The sequence below is a fragment of the Siphateles boraxobius genome, unplaced genomic scaffold, assembly GCF_051911475.1.
Source record: "Siphateles boraxobius isolate OS27281-9 unplaced genomic scaffold, OSU_SipBor_1 70, whole genome shotgun sequence".
Taxonomy (NCBI): domain Eukaryota; kingdom Metazoa; phylum Chordata; class Actinopteri; order Cypriniformes; family Leuciscidae; genus Siphateles; species Siphateles boraxobius.
The window spans coordinates 1,592,501-1,607,846 of record NW_027509198.1 but is presented as its reverse complement, the minus strand read 5'-3'; the positions used below and the strand labels follow the sequence as shown (position 1 = coordinate 1,607,846).

Here is a 15,346-nt window from a genome sequence, read left to right as displayed (position 1 = left end):
TCCTCTTTGTTCTAGAGAATTTGATGTTTTGCATTGATTATATTTGAATTGATTATGAAATTGTAATGATACATTTACATGACATATTAAATTGTGATATTTGATTATTCTAATTGACTTTGACATTATTTTCATTCAAGAGTTTAAAAGAATAGTAAAACATTCGCTCACATGTAATGATGTACAGATATCATTAAAACCCCTTTTCATTTATGGAGTCAGATGAAATAACGAGTAAATACATATTACAAAATGTATATAATTTAACCAAAAATACTTTGCCACGAGAAAGACAGTAACACGCAGAGACCTTTCGTGCTGGTCAGACGACCCCCATTGGCCTGATCGAGCGCGACTTACAAGTGAAACCAAAGAATATAGTTCTGATGTGCAGCAAAAGATTGCTGAGCTTCACAAAATAGAAAGTGTCTGTAATAAAATAGCCTAAGTATTGAAAATTTCCAGCATCAGGGCAATAATTAAGAAGTTCCAATCAACTAAAGATGTTACGAATCTGCCAGGAAGAGGACGTGTGTCTATATTGTCTTAATGCACAATGATGAGGAGAGTTTAAGTGGCCAAAGACTCTCTAAGGATCACGGATGGAGAATTGCAGATATTACTTGAGACTTCAGGTCAAAAAAGCCCAAAAAAACCACCACATGTTGTTTGGGAGGGTTTCGAGAAAAATCCAAACACAAACTCCAGCATATTCAGTTGTCGGACACGACTGGGATGTTTGGTGCAAACAGGGATAAAAAGTAGCCCATGCCCACGGTTAAATATACTACTGGATCTTATATGTTGTGGGTCTTTTTTTCTTGTTGGAGGTCCTGGACATCTTGTACAGATACATGGTATCATTGATTCTAGCAAATACCAACAGATAAAAAAAATCAAAACCCGCTGCTAGAAATCTTATAATGGACCGTGGTCGGATCTTCCATCCGGACAACAATCCAAAACAAACAGCAAAATCAACACAAAAATGTGTCAGCACGCATTGTTCAACTGATAGAGTTAACAGTGCCATGGGAGGATGCTGTAGATGAGGCATATGAGAGGAAGAAACTGCAGTATGCTCATCTGGCCACTGAAGCAGAACAGCGAGGATGGAGAGTCCGGGTTTATCCAGTGGAAGTGGGTTGTCGAGGTTTTGTGGCACACTCCACAACCCGGTTCCTCAGAGACGTCGGATTCAGTGGTCAAGAGTTGCGTCGCACAGTAAAGAACTTATCTGAAGCAGCAGAAAGGAGCAGCAACTGGCTGTGGTTGAGACGGAAAGATTCTAGCTGGCTGTGTACAGGCCGCCATGCTACGGTTTCTTAGAATTCTTGAAAACTTGAAGAGTCTGTTGGTTTATTTGTATAGGTTGTATAGTATTTACAGTCATTACATTGCTGTGTATATTGCGTGAATGACGGGTGGTTGGGCAGATTTTGTGTTTTGCGGTAGGTGGTATGCCATACGGAACCGTTGCCACTGAAACTGCATATTAACGCACCAGTGGGGCTCGACAGCCTTAGTCAAACGGGTTGGCGCGTATGGTTGGGTTGCGGAGAGATTGTGAGATTGTGGTTAGGTCTCAGCAGCAAGAGGGAAGTAGAGGTCAGTAAGCTGGGCTGAGTTGAGTGGTGGACGGAGGGGGGGGGACTCTGGGACGCCAGAGTCACTGTCGAGCCCTCTGGATGTGTCGTGGGCTAGTCGACGAAACACTGAGGACGGAAGGTGCCCACTTGAAGACCCTAGAGATGTTCCCTACTCAGCTCAATCCAGAGGGTTGTTATGGGGGGACCGCACTGTGGTTGCAGCCGTTGTGTGTGCTGACGCGTGTTAACACTAGACAGAAGGAGATTTGCATCACCATATGGAAAGAAGCGTAAATGGATGGAGAAGCATAGGTTACTGTAAAGCTACGTCTTAGTTGGTGCTTAGCTTGGCGAAAGCCGAGTACAAATCAGCATGAATTTTTAACACCTACTCTCGTGTAATGGAAATCATGTCACTGAGCACAAGATGAAGCTTCAGCCATGACCGTCCCAGTCCCTGACCTGAACCCTATAGGACCTGTTTACACCTGGCCACTTAGCTCTCTAATTTATCAAAATAATTCCATTTACACCTGGTCACATAAATGTGTTTTCGCAAAACTGATATAAATCTGATCTTTAATTCCTGTGCTATTAGCAGATTTAATGGAGTTCACGTCACCGAAAGCAACAGATATGAGCAGCAATTTATTGATCATCAGCTAATTTCAAAAATAAAAGACCACAATGGGAGAGAGTGATATGGAAGTAAAATAATGACAAATGTTTTTGAAACAAAAAAGCTTTTTGAATTGCACTACTTGAAAAAAAAAACATGCATTGCATTAACCCTGCTTGCACTTTAATGCATTGTATTTTTAGGGCTTGCATTTTTAAGGGCTGAAATTCAACATGGTTGAATATTTAAAGGGATAGTTCACCCAAAAATGAAAATTCAGTAATTACTCTCCCTCATGTTGTTCCAACCCCGTAAGACCTTCGTTCATCTTCGGAACAGGCGACGATAATACTTTTTGAGCGCAAAATAACGACTATATTTCAACTATTCATGTCCGTCTCTGTGGGCCTCGAGTCAGTTAGCGTAGTGTGATTGCGTAAAGCTACGTCACACGTAGGCTCACTATTGGCCGACGCTGGTCATATGGGTGATGCATTTGACGTACAACACAGAAGCGCTGCGCTGTTACACTAGTGAACTGACTCGAGGCCAACAGAGAAGGAAATGAATAGTTGAAATAAAGTCGTTATTTTTGTTTTTTTGCGCACAAAAAGTATTCTCGTCGCTTGATAAACTTAAGATTGAGCCACTGTAGTCACTTGGACTATTTTAACGATGTCTTTAATAACTTTTCGAGGAACAAGTGTCAATCCCTTAGAAGCCTATGGAGGAGTGATCCAGCTCTCAGATTTCATCACAAATATCTTAATTCGTGTTCCGAAGATGAAGGCCTTACGGGGTTGAACAACATGAGGGTGAGTAAATACTGACAGAATTATCATTTTTGGGTGAACTATCCCTTTAAGCTGTGAATATTTCCATTCAAAACATGTTTTCATTATTAAAAATTCAATAATCCATATTCACCTTTCAGATTTCACTTCCAAAGTGTTCATTCTGTTTAAAAAATGCAATCTATAATATTCGACAGGCAATTTTCAGTCCATTTTATTTCACTTTACAAATTCGCTTCCATAAATTCGACAGAAAATTCAACATTTGACATCTGAAAATGGCAGGAATATCAGTAGACTGCCAGTTGTTAATCTCCATAGCTGTTAGTCTACATTACTTCCATAATACGACATCAGACATTCGTTTCTTTACTTTTAAGGAGTTGATCGTTTGCAACTTACTTTCACTTTGATTTGTGATAGTTTGCGGTGATGTGTGCTATCATATCTGGCTATAACATGACATATAGCCTATAACACGCTCTCACACGTTTATTTTTAGCATTGTTGAGAGGAGTAACATTTCTTTATGTGATTTCAACAACCAGATGCATGTACACTTGTCCAGTTTGGCTTGGAATGAGTCTCAGATCTCCTCCTGATATGGTTTGAGCGATTGGATTAAAATCCGTCTCGAATGTGTTTCGGAGGGAATGTGTTTCTTCCGATCACAGAAACGCATGAAGTGGCCAGGTACAAACAGGCCTATAGGAGACTGAAGAGGAGAAGCACAACATGGATCTGGGAATCTGCAGGATCTGGAGAGATTCTGCATGGAGGAATGAAATCTGATCTCGTCAGGTGTTCTCCAAACTCATCTATAATAATTATGGCCAACGTATTTTGGAGAAAAGCATTTATTCCATAATGTGATTTACCCCCCACTCTCAATTATTTTACTTCACTAAAAGGTTAGATTTTTCTAATTGAAATTTCAAAAGGATAAACAAAGCAGATTTATTTTTTACAGCCGTCTTTGATCATATTTACCTGGGGCACCAATAATTCTGATCACAGCTGCATGTGAACATGCACGATTACTTGAACATCAAGACAAGGCGATGTATCAGTTGTGGAGAAACTCAGAGAACAGCAGTAACATCAGTCGTTCTCCTCTCCAACATGTTTAAAGTTACGAGCCGCCCAACACGGGAACTCTGCTATCAAAATGATCTTTGAGTTTCCCAGAGGTAAATATGACTTGAGAAGGCAGCATTATGTATGTGTATACTGGGATATGGAGTCAGAGGCGGACATATTTAAATACTGAGCTGCATGCTGGGAATTGTAGTTCACTGATCTGACAATCAAATGAAAATTGAATAATTCCTTTTTTTCACAAGATTACTGCTAAAAAAAAAGAAACATTAAAATTTGTGTGATATTAAAAAGAACGTTTTAATAAATTGTACTATTATTATTACTTTAAGAAGTACATTCATTCTACTGTGCAATAGTAATATATTAGTTAGAACAAACTTTCATATGGGCAGATTGTAATGAAGACTGTTGGAATTCTGTGTGTTTTAATAATCTTTGTTACTATTATATCATTATTCTTATTACTACCACTACTACCTGAAGAATTACACTCTACTATGAAATGGCAATATATTTCGGTTATAATTTCTTCAAGATAAACCGAACTTTTATTTTGACACGTTGTCAAGTAGACCTTTGAGTTTGTGTGTGTGTATAATATAAGAGATGGGTGAAACGCTGCTGAAGAGAGTTTGCAGATGAAGTTCATGTTTTCATGTGTTCATACAGTGAGACGCTGAAACACCACGAGCTAGAAGACCAAACTGAGACACGCAGAACATCCAGACGTCACATTCAACAGCTTTAATATTCAAAGACACTAGTCCATCGAGAGATTTGATTCATTCTACAGGCCTACTTTTGATTCATTCATACAAAAATTGCCAATTTCCATGACATACCAACTTTATAGACTTCCAAGTTTCATTTGTGACTGAATCCCGTGAGAATAGAATGCATTTTCTTTTCTTTAAACGCCCATGTTGGGTGAGCTTTATGCATGTGTTGGAAGTGCTAAGCAAAAAATAAAGTGAAGGCTGAATCTTGCTCTAAGAAAAGCAGCCGTCACACACATCAGTGTCAAAGAGGACGTGTGTTGGCTTTGTCTAAACGCACAAAAAAAAAGATCATAAAAGAACATTCTTCAAAAGAAGTGCAACAGTAGCTTGACTCAAAGATCAGCTAATCTTTATAAGAGCTTTCTATTTCCTCCGGAATCCATTTCCCACAGTTCCCAAAATACAAGAAAACTGCCAGGGTGTATTTGGACTGACTGACAGTACATTATCACTTATTTACTGCCTCAATACATGTAAAAAATCATTCTGGAACCAGTTAATTCATACAGACCCAATAATTGTGCTTTTGTTCATGTTCTCTAAGCATTAGTTCAGTTTGAATATGTGATTAATCTTACCTGTACGTAATAGGTTCCTTTAGTCTGGGCGTACATCATCAGGAAGCAGTAATCCAGGTTCTGCTTCGTTCTCCACCTGCGAAAGCAATCAGCATACGCTTTACGAGGAATAAAACGCAGCCACACATACACAAACACACAGATTGAAGATAATAAGTGTTCACAGAAACCACAGTGAGTGATGGATTGTTTGTGTCAGCTGCTGTTTGTCCGGCGTTTAATGAACACGGATGCGCTTTTAAAGTATGAAGCACAAAAAATGGCAACAAACGTCTCACAAAAATAGTCCATATGAGTTTGTTTGCCATTCCGAGTCTTCTAAGACCCTTTGATATATTTGTGTGTGTGAGGAACAGAGCCTAAATCATTATTTGCAGAGATCCTCTCCCTCCGGCGTCTCCTTCAGTTCAAATAATGCACATCCAGATAAATGTCTTCGTTTCTCATCACTGACGTCAATCATACCGTGATGAGTCTTGATGTGTGACACTGTTTTTTTTTGGGAGGTACAATGCAGAAGTACATTTATAGTAGATTTGTGTAATTTCAGTGTAAATGCATTTGTATTTTTTCTAAATACACCTAAATGCCAACTTGTTTAAAAAAATAATAATCTGTTGAAATATTTTTGTCCAAAAGTGTCCATTCTGTCTCTGTGTAAAGATGCATGACAAGAAAGACAAATTGTTTCTCATATACCACATGTATTACTGTAAAAGAAAGATACTGTATGTTTGATACATATAGTCTATAATCCGGTTTGTAATCTGATGATTTTTTGCCACTTTAAACTTGTTATTCAGCATTTGATCTATTGCCGACTGCAGCTAGACAGCTTTCTGGCTTTATTTGAACCGGGAAAAACAATTACACAACAGCTTGTGTTTGGTCATTCAACAAATGAAATCTGTCAGATATGTCCCTGTTTTTGTCACTGGAATGAATGAATAACTATGGCAGCTATGGGCATTTTCTTTTGCACAGTGAATATTGTACAACACTATGGAACTTATTTTTTATACAACTAATTTTTACTATCCATCTATTTCTATCTATATCTATTTATAAAATACAGATTGTCACACAAGCTGTTTGTGGCCCATGTCATGTCAATAACACTTTTCAGGGAATCAACCTATCAATAGCTTACTCTGTCTATGTGTATTATACTAGGATAGGAGAAGTATTATTTTTGTAATCAGAAATGACACAGTGGCACACATGCCGAATGCCAACAGATGGTGTGGAAACGATAAACGCACAAGCCTATCTTTGAGGCTATTTTACATAAACATACACACACATACAAACGGAGTGTGTTGCTGTGAGACAAGCCCTGCAGGAAGGAGATGATCTGACAGAGACACCATACGTTACTTTCACACACACATTTACATCAGAGTTTCTTATCTGATCTGTTCAACAACACAAACACACACACAACGGGAGAAAACTGCTGCTTTGCATCTGTGCTTTTGTGTGATGAAGGAAGTAATGTCCGGCTATAAGAATGGACAACATTCAACTCACGCTTTACATGCAAACTCAGAGGAGGAGTGAGGTGACAAAGATTGGCCGTGCGCATTCAAATATGGATAGACAGTCAGCTTGAGCATGATGATATCAAGAAAAACTCACCACAAATATCATCATCATTGTTATTATTCAAATGTAATTATTTATATAACTGTCATTATTATTTTATTATATATAGTGTGCGCTGGAGTGTGCGCTGGAGTGTGCGCAGGAGTGTGGGCTGGAGTGTGTGCAGGAGTGTGTGCAGGAGTGTGCGCTGGAGTGTGCGCTGGAGTGTGCGCTGGAGTGTGCGCAGGAGTGTGCGCTGGAGTGTGTGCAGGAGTGTGTGCAGGAGTGTGTGCAGGAGTGTGTGCAGGAGTGTGCGCTGGAGTGTGCGCTGGAGTGTGTGCTGGAGTGTGCGCTGGAGTGTGTGCAGGAGTGTGCGCTGGAGTGTGTGCAGGAGTGTGTGCAGGAGTGTGCGCTGGAGTGTGTGCAGGAGTGTGTGCAGGAGTGTGTGCAGGAGTGTGCGCTGGAGTGTGCGCTGGAGTGTGCGCTGGAGTGTGTGCAGGAGTGTGTGCAGGAGTGTGTGCAGGAGTGTGTGCAGGAGTGTGCGCTGGAGTGTGCGCTGGAGTGTGCGCTGGAGTGTGTGCTGGAGTGTGCGCTGGAGTGTGTGCTGGAGTGTGTGCAGGACTGTGCGCTGGAGTGTGCGCTGGAGTGTGCGCTGCACTGGAGTGTGTGCTGGAGTGTGTGCTGGAGTGTGCGCTGGAGTGTGCGCTGGAGTGTGCGCTGGAGTGTGTGCTGGAGTGTGTGCAGGAGTGTGCGCTGGAGTGTGGGCTGGAGTGTGCGCTGGAGTGTGTGCAGGAGTGTGCGCTAGAGTGTGGGCTGGAGTGTGGGCTGGAGTGTGCGCTGGAGTGTGTGCAGGAGTGTGCGCTGGAGTGTGCGCTGGAGTGTGGGCTGGAGTGTGGGCTGGAGTGTGCGCTGGAGTGTGGGCTGGAGTGTGTGCAGGAGTGTGCGCTGGAGTGTGCGCAGGAGTGTGTGCAGGAGTGTGGGCTGGAGTGTGCGCTGGAGTGTGGGCTGGAGTGTGCGCTGGAGTGTGTGCAGGAGTGTGCGCTGGAGTGTGGGCTGGAGTGTGGGCTGGAGTGTGGGCTGGAGTGTGCGCTGGAGTGTGGGCTGGAGTGTGGGCTGGAGTGTGTGCAGGAGTGTGTGCAGGAGTGTGCGCTGGAGTGTGGGCTGGAGTGTGGGCTGGAGTGTGCGCTGGAGTGTGGGCTGGAGTGTGTGCAGGAGTGTGCGCTGGAGTGTGCGCAGGAGTGTGTGCAGGAGTGTGGGCTGGAGTGTGCGCTGGAGTGTGGGCTGGAGTGTGTGCTGGAGTGTGTGCAGGAGTGTGCGCTGGAGTGTGGGCTGGAGTGTGGGCTGGAGTGTGCGCTGGAGTGTGGGCTGAAGTGTGTGCTGGAGTGTGCGCTGGAGTGTGCGCTGGAGTGTGGGCTGGAGTGTGGGCTGGAGTGTGTGCAGGAGTGTGGGCTGGAGTGTGTGCAGGAGTGTGGGCTGGAGTGTGCGCTGGAGTGTGGGCTGGAGTGTGGGCTGGAGTGTGGGCTGGAGTGTGCGCTGGAGTGTGCGCTGGAGTGTGGGCTGGAGTGTGCGCAGGAGTGTGGGCTGGAGTGTGGGCTGGAGTGTGGGCTGGAGTGTGGGCTGGAGTGTGCGCTGGAGTGTGCGCAGGAGTGTGCGCTGGAGTGTGGGCTGGAGTGTGTGCAGGAGTGTGTGCAGGAGTGTGTGCAGGAGTGTGCGCTGGAGTGTGGGCTGGAGTGTGTGCAGGAGTGTGTGCTGGAGTGTGTGCAGGAGTGTGTGCAGGAGTGTGTGCTGGAGTGTGTGCTGGAGTGTGTGCTGGAGTGTGGGCTGGAGTGTGGGCTGGAGTGTGCGCTGGAGTGTGCGCTGGAGTGTGTGCAGGAGTGTGTGCAGGAGTGTGCGCTGGAGTGTGGGCTGGAGTGTGGGCTGGAGTGTGCGCTGGAGTGTGGGCTGGAGTGTGTGCTGGAGTGTGCGCTGGAGTGTGCGCTGGAGTGTGGGCTGGAGTGTGGGCTGGAGTGTGGGCTGGAGTGTGGGCTGGAGTGTGTGCAGGAGTGTGGGCTGGAGTGTGCGCTGGAGTGTGGGCTGGAGTGAGCGCTGGAGTGTGCGCTGGAGTGTGGGCTGGAGTGTGTGCAGGAGTGTGGGCTGGAGTGTGGGCTGGAGTGTGGGCTGGAGTGTGGGCTGGAGTGTGGGCTGGAGTGTGTGCAGGAGTGTGGGCTGGAGTGTGTGCAGGAGTGTGGGCTGGAGTGTGCGCTGGAGTGTGGGCTGGAGTGTGGGCTGGAGTGTGGGCTGGAGTGTGCGCTGGAGTGTGCGCTGGAGTGTGGGCTGGAGTGTGTGCAGGAGTGTGGGCTGGAGTGTGGGCTGGAGTGTGCGCTGGAGTGTGCGCTGGAGTGTGGGCTGGAGTGTGTGCAGGAGTGTGGGCTGGAGTGTGGGCTGGAGTGTGGGCTGGAGTGTGTGCTGGAGTGTGGGCTGGAGTGTGTGCAGGAGTGTGTGCAGGAGTGTGCGCTGGAGTGTGTGCAGGAGTGTGCGCTGGAGTGTGGGCTGGAGTGTGTGCAGGAGTGTGTGCTGGAGTGTGTGCTGGAGTGTGCGCTGGAGTGTGCGCTGGAGTGTGGGCTGGAGTGTGGGCTGGAGTGTGGGCTGGAGTGTGGGCTGGAGTGTGTGCAGGAGTGTGGGCTGGAGTGTGCGCTGGAGTGTGGGCTGGAGTGTGCGCTGGAGTGTGCGCTGGAGTGTGGGCTGGAGTGTGTGCAGGAGTGTGGGCTGGAGTGTGGGCTGGAGTGTGGGCTGGAGTGTGCGCTGGAGTGTGGGCTGGAGTGTGCGCAGGAGTGTGCGCTGGAGTGTGCGCTGGAGTGTGGGCTGGAGTGTGTGCAGGAGTGTGTGCAGGAGTGTGTGCTGGAGTGTGTGCAGGAGTGTGCGCTGGAGTGTGGGCTGGAGTGTGTGCAGGAGTGTGTGCTGGAGTGTGTGCAGGAGTGTGTGCAGGAGTGTGTGCTGGAGTGTGTGCAGGAGTGTGTGCAGGAGTGTGCGCTGGAGTGTGGGCTGGAGTGTGCGCAGGAGTGTGCGCTGGAGTGTGCTCTGGAGTGTGTGCAGGAGTGTGTGCTGGAGTGTGTGCAGGAGTGTGTGCTGGAGTGTGTGCAGGAGTGTGCGCTGGAGTGTGTGCTGGAGTGTGCGCAGGAGTGTGCGCTGGAGTGTGCGCTGGAGTGTGGGCTGGAGTGTGTGCAGGAGTGTGCGCAGGAGTGTGCGCTGGAGTGTGTGCAGGAGTGTGCGCAGGAGTGTGCGCTGGAGTGTGTGCAGGAGTGTGCGCTGGAGTGTGCGCTGGAGTGTGCGCTGGAGTGTGCGCTGGAGTGTGCGCTGGAGTGTGCGCTGGAGTGTGCGCTGGAGTGTGCGCTGGAGTGTGCGCTGGAGTGTGCGCTGGAGTGTGTGCTGGAGTGTGTGCTGGAGTGTGCGCTGGAGTGTGCGCTGGAGTGTGCGCTGGAGTGTGCGCTGGAGTGTGTGCTGGAGTGTGTGCTGGAGTGTGTGCTGGAGTGTGCGCAGGAGTGTGCGCAGGATTTGAGAAACACACATTAATAAACATATTTACTGCCATCAGTCTTGACGGTTTACATGAGCAGAAAGTGAAAAGAGTGTGTGTGTGCAGAAAGGAGCACTTTGGAGAGAGACGTGATTGCGAAACGGACTAAAATGAGGTTGAGCGGACCATTTCAGTTGTTTGCATCATTACTGACCCCATAACAAGCATGTGTTAACCCTTTCAGTGCTTGACCCGTCAGAAAGTCTGGCCCCTAATCGTTCTTTATTAAGCGTTTCATTTTAACTTTGTAGCTGGACTTTAAAGTGGACTCAAACATCTTTTTATTTGCAGTCCACTTTACATTCACACTAGTGTTTCATTTACACAACAAGTTACAATACTAATATTTACGTCTTAAATCCTTCACTTTTTGCATTTCAAATCCTCTTTATTGCTTTTATTTTGGAGGAATACTGGAATGCTGTAAACTTCTGTTGTAAGTTATGTGAATAAAGCGCAGGTTTGAGAAACTCTATTGTAGAGCGCAGTCACTGAATCCTGACAGGAATGAGGATGTGTGTGTTCAGTGGATCCCACTGTTGTCTAACAACATGACGGTTGTTCAGCTGATGAAACATCTTTCAATCTTTCAAAAAATTCAGTAGACAAACATTTCATAATTATGAAATTATTATGTTTGTGTGAGTGAGTGTGTGTGTGTGTGTGTGTGTGTGTGTGTGTGCGCATTTGTGTGTGTATGTGTGAATGTGTGTGCATCTGTGTATGAAAAAAAAAGTAAAAGTATTGACATTCTGCAGTTTAGTTGTGTTTTTGTGTTAATTAAACTGAACTGACAGATCAGAGATGCTGGAAGTGTGTGTTTGTGTGTGTGTGTGTGTGTGTGTGTGTGCACTCATGAATAAGGCATAAAGAAGCCTGACACACACACACACACACACACACACACACACACAGACAATTGTGTACAATGATGTATTACTATTGGTCGATGTCTTGCTCCGGACATATGCAAATGTATTTGCCCGTGTGACATCAAAGATCCTGCAATATCAAAACGAGCTGTTTTTGTAGCTTGATTAAATAAATGCTTAGTTTATCATGAGGAGGATGTTTAAGCTCTGAAACCTGCAGGAGTATTTAATGGTACAAAGATTGACCCCTTTAAACTAGAAGAAATAACAGAATCCAGGAAAAAGTAAAGCAGATTTCAGAGCCCTAAATATGTTTTGCATGCGGAGTCACTGAATGTATCTCAGCGACAGCGATCACACTGTTGATTGATTGTTAATTCCAACACACACACACTGATGGATGAGAAGCGCAGTGGTGTTACCTGACCCGCTCTTTAGGGTCACCGAACGACTCTTTGAGGTGAGAGAAGTCTGGGTAGAAATGAACAGAGGGAGAGATGATCTCCAACAGCCCAGACTGAATCTCCACTGGGAACCTGAAACACACACACACACACGCACACACGCACACGCACGCACGCACGCACGCACACACACACACACACAGAGAGAGAGAGAGGAAGACCAGAGGTTTAGTGCACTGCGAACACAACTATATATATTGATACCACATTCTGTCTGACTTTATTGCTTATGTTAAACTTTTCTTAAAATGTCAAAGTTGCTCCTTTCCATATAATTAAAATGAATGTGGACTGAAGCTCAAAATGGACGTGCAGGTTTGGAAGGACTTTATTTATTTCAATGAAATACATAAACCTTATTCTTTAAAAGGTATTTTTACATCTTTGTGTTTCAGATTTTTAAACAACATTCAAGAGCTCATATATATCTGGGTTATTTTCATTACTAAAACTAAAAACTATTAATAACATTTCACACAGAGTGCAGACACACAGACAGACAGACAGACAGACAGACACACAGACAGACACACAGACAGACAGACAGACAGACAGACAGACAGACAGACAGACAGACAGACAGACAGACAGACACACAGACACACAGACAGACAGACAGACACACAGACAGACAGACAGACAGACACACAGACAGACAGACAGACACACAGACAGACAGACAGACAGACAGACAGACAGACAGACAGACAGACAGACAGACAGACAGACAGACAGACACACAGACACACAGACAGACAGACAGACACACAGACAGACAGACAGACAGACAGACAGACAGACACACACACACACACACACACACACACAGAGAGATAGACAGACACACACACACACAGACAGACAGACAGACAGACAGAGACACACACACACACAGAGATAGACAGACAGACACACACACACACACACACACACACACACACACACACAGACAGACAGACAGACAGACAGACACACACACACACACACACACACACACACACACACAGAGATAGACAGACACAAACACACAAGCACAGAAACACACACAGGTGCGCACACACACACACACACACACACACACACACACACACACACACACACACACGCGCACACACACACACACACACACACACAGACACACACACACACACACAAGCACAGACACACACACAGGCGCGCGCGCACACACACACACACACACACACAAGCACAGACGCGCACACACACACACACACACACACTAACACACACACAAGCACACACAGGCGCGCACACACACAGACACACACACATACATACTAGCGTTCCAGTATTGTAAGTCCTTGCAGAATTCCGTATGAACAACAGCACATGACTGATGTGGGACACACAGATACACACACTCTCTCTCTCTCTCTATCACACACACACGCGCACACACACACACAGACACACACTGAAGCAGAGGAACTCTAACACCCAGAGGATGAATTTCCCGTCAGTTTCTTCTGCTATTGTCCTCTAAAGTCACATGCTCTGTCACACACACACACACACACACACACACACACACACACACACACACACACACACACACACACACACACACACACACACACACACACACACACACACACACACACACACACACACACACACACACACACACACACACACACACACACATTGATGAAACTCCAGCAGATAGTGATGGGAAACTAGGGTACTCACAGGTGCTTAATGTTTTCAGCAACACTGTTGGCATATTGTTGATCCGTCTGTAAAACAAAGCAAGAAGCAGTGTTGACTTTCATAATTCACAAAATCTTTACCAATCAATACATGTTCGCCTTTGAGCTAGACAAGTGTTTGTAGCAGATTTTTGGATGGATGTAATAAGTACAGTGTCGGATCTCATTTCCTGACTTTTCCTGCTAAAGAGATTATAGTCTCTGTGAAGAACGTGAACTGTCCAGTAATGACAGCAAATGATCTTGAGCTGCTCTTTCCACTATAAAACAGCAGAAGGATTTCACCGTGCATATTCAATCTCACGGTTCCTTCAAAACGCAACTTAAGTATGAGGCATATTCCTGGAGCTGCCACAAGGGGTGCTAGAGCTGCACGATTAATCGTTTAAAGAACGATACCTCGACACAAACACCCATGCGATCTCATTCTAAATGACAAGATGAGTCTTAAACTTTATATTAAACTTTGCCAAAACCACACCGAAACATTCAGATCTGCGTTCTGATCCGGAGAGAGCCGTTGTCAAACAGCTTCACAGTCCGTTTTGTGATACAAATATTCATATTATAACAGAAGTACGGAGATAAAAGTTTATAGCTCGGATATAAACACTGATGTCTACAGAAGCGATTAAAATAGAGTAAATTAACTTTTGAAAAGTAACTTGACGCTTCAAATAAAGATTGTATGAATTACACCAGTAGGTGGCGACAAGAGACTGTTAAAACATGTATTTGTCATTGAATACTTCAAGAGATTCATTCAAAACCGCTGATTCATCCAATAATGAAACATGTGAAGACTTTATGAGTGAGTCATTGAATCATTCACTCAAGAGATTCGATCAAAAACACTGATTCGTCCAGTAATGAAACAAGTATTTATGAGTGAGTCATTGAATCATTCATTCAAGAGATTCGATTAAAAACACTGATTCGTCCAGTAATGAAACAAGTATTTATGAGTGAGTCATTGAATCATTCATTCAAGAGATTCGATTAAAAACACTGATTCGTCCAGTAATGAAACAAGTATTTATGAGTGAGTCATTGAATCATTAATTCAAACAGTTTTTTAAAATAATTCATTCAGATTAATTCAACATTTATACTAGACTGCAGCAATCAACATATTGTCGGAAGCTCTATTAAATGACGTTACGTTGTTTAGTTGTCTGTTCAGAATCATGTGAGAGTCGTGAACTCTCAAAATTGACTATATTTGTGGAATACAGCAGTATCATTTATCCATGCACATCCTTAGTTGTTTAAATTATTGTGCTCTCAAAATCTTTAAGGCTGAAGTTGCGTGTCTGTCAGCTCAGTTCTTGCGGTTTTGCTGTTTTTCACAGATTGAACATATTGAATATTGGTGGGATTACGACTTGTACAATGCGTTCACGTCCTTGTAGAACTCGTAATTACAACTTGTACACTGGGAATGATCTGAGTTGTGCCATGTGACGCTGTACCACCTGACCTGCAGATTCAGTGTTGCCATAGAAAGGCATAATTCTGAGGACATGAACAGCTCCAAGTAGAACATCATGTTGTCATCTCCTAATCGACACTTCGCAGGGAGTTTGATTGACAGGCGATCTGACCAATCATAATCCGCCATCCGCCATTTCTGTCCGCCAAAGCAGTCAGGAGAGTCAGTAGATTAACGTTGGAGGATTTGAA

General features: G+C 44.9%; 1 protein-coding gene across 2 annotated transcripts in view; it reads right to left on the bottom strand.

Moving 5' to 3' along the window:
- The window catches only part of mgat4b (alpha-1,3-mannosyl-glycoprotein 4-beta-N-acetylglucosaminyltransferase B), a 196,656-nt gene that overhangs the window by 47,870 nt on the left and 133,440 nt on the right, over positions 1-15,346 (bottom strand). For both annotated transcript variants that reach the window (XM_077217239.1, XM_077217238.1), the window contains exons 5-7: positions 13,644-13,690; positions 11,892-12,005; positions 5,461-5,536 (exon numbers count right to left, since the gene is read on the bottom strand). In XM_077217239.1, coding sequence (XP_077073354.1) covers positions 5,461-5,536; positions 11,892-12,005; positions 13,644-13,690 — 237 coding nt within the window. The remainder of the gene's footprint in view (positions 1-5,460; positions 5,537-11,891; positions 12,006-13,643; positions 13,691-15,346) is intronic.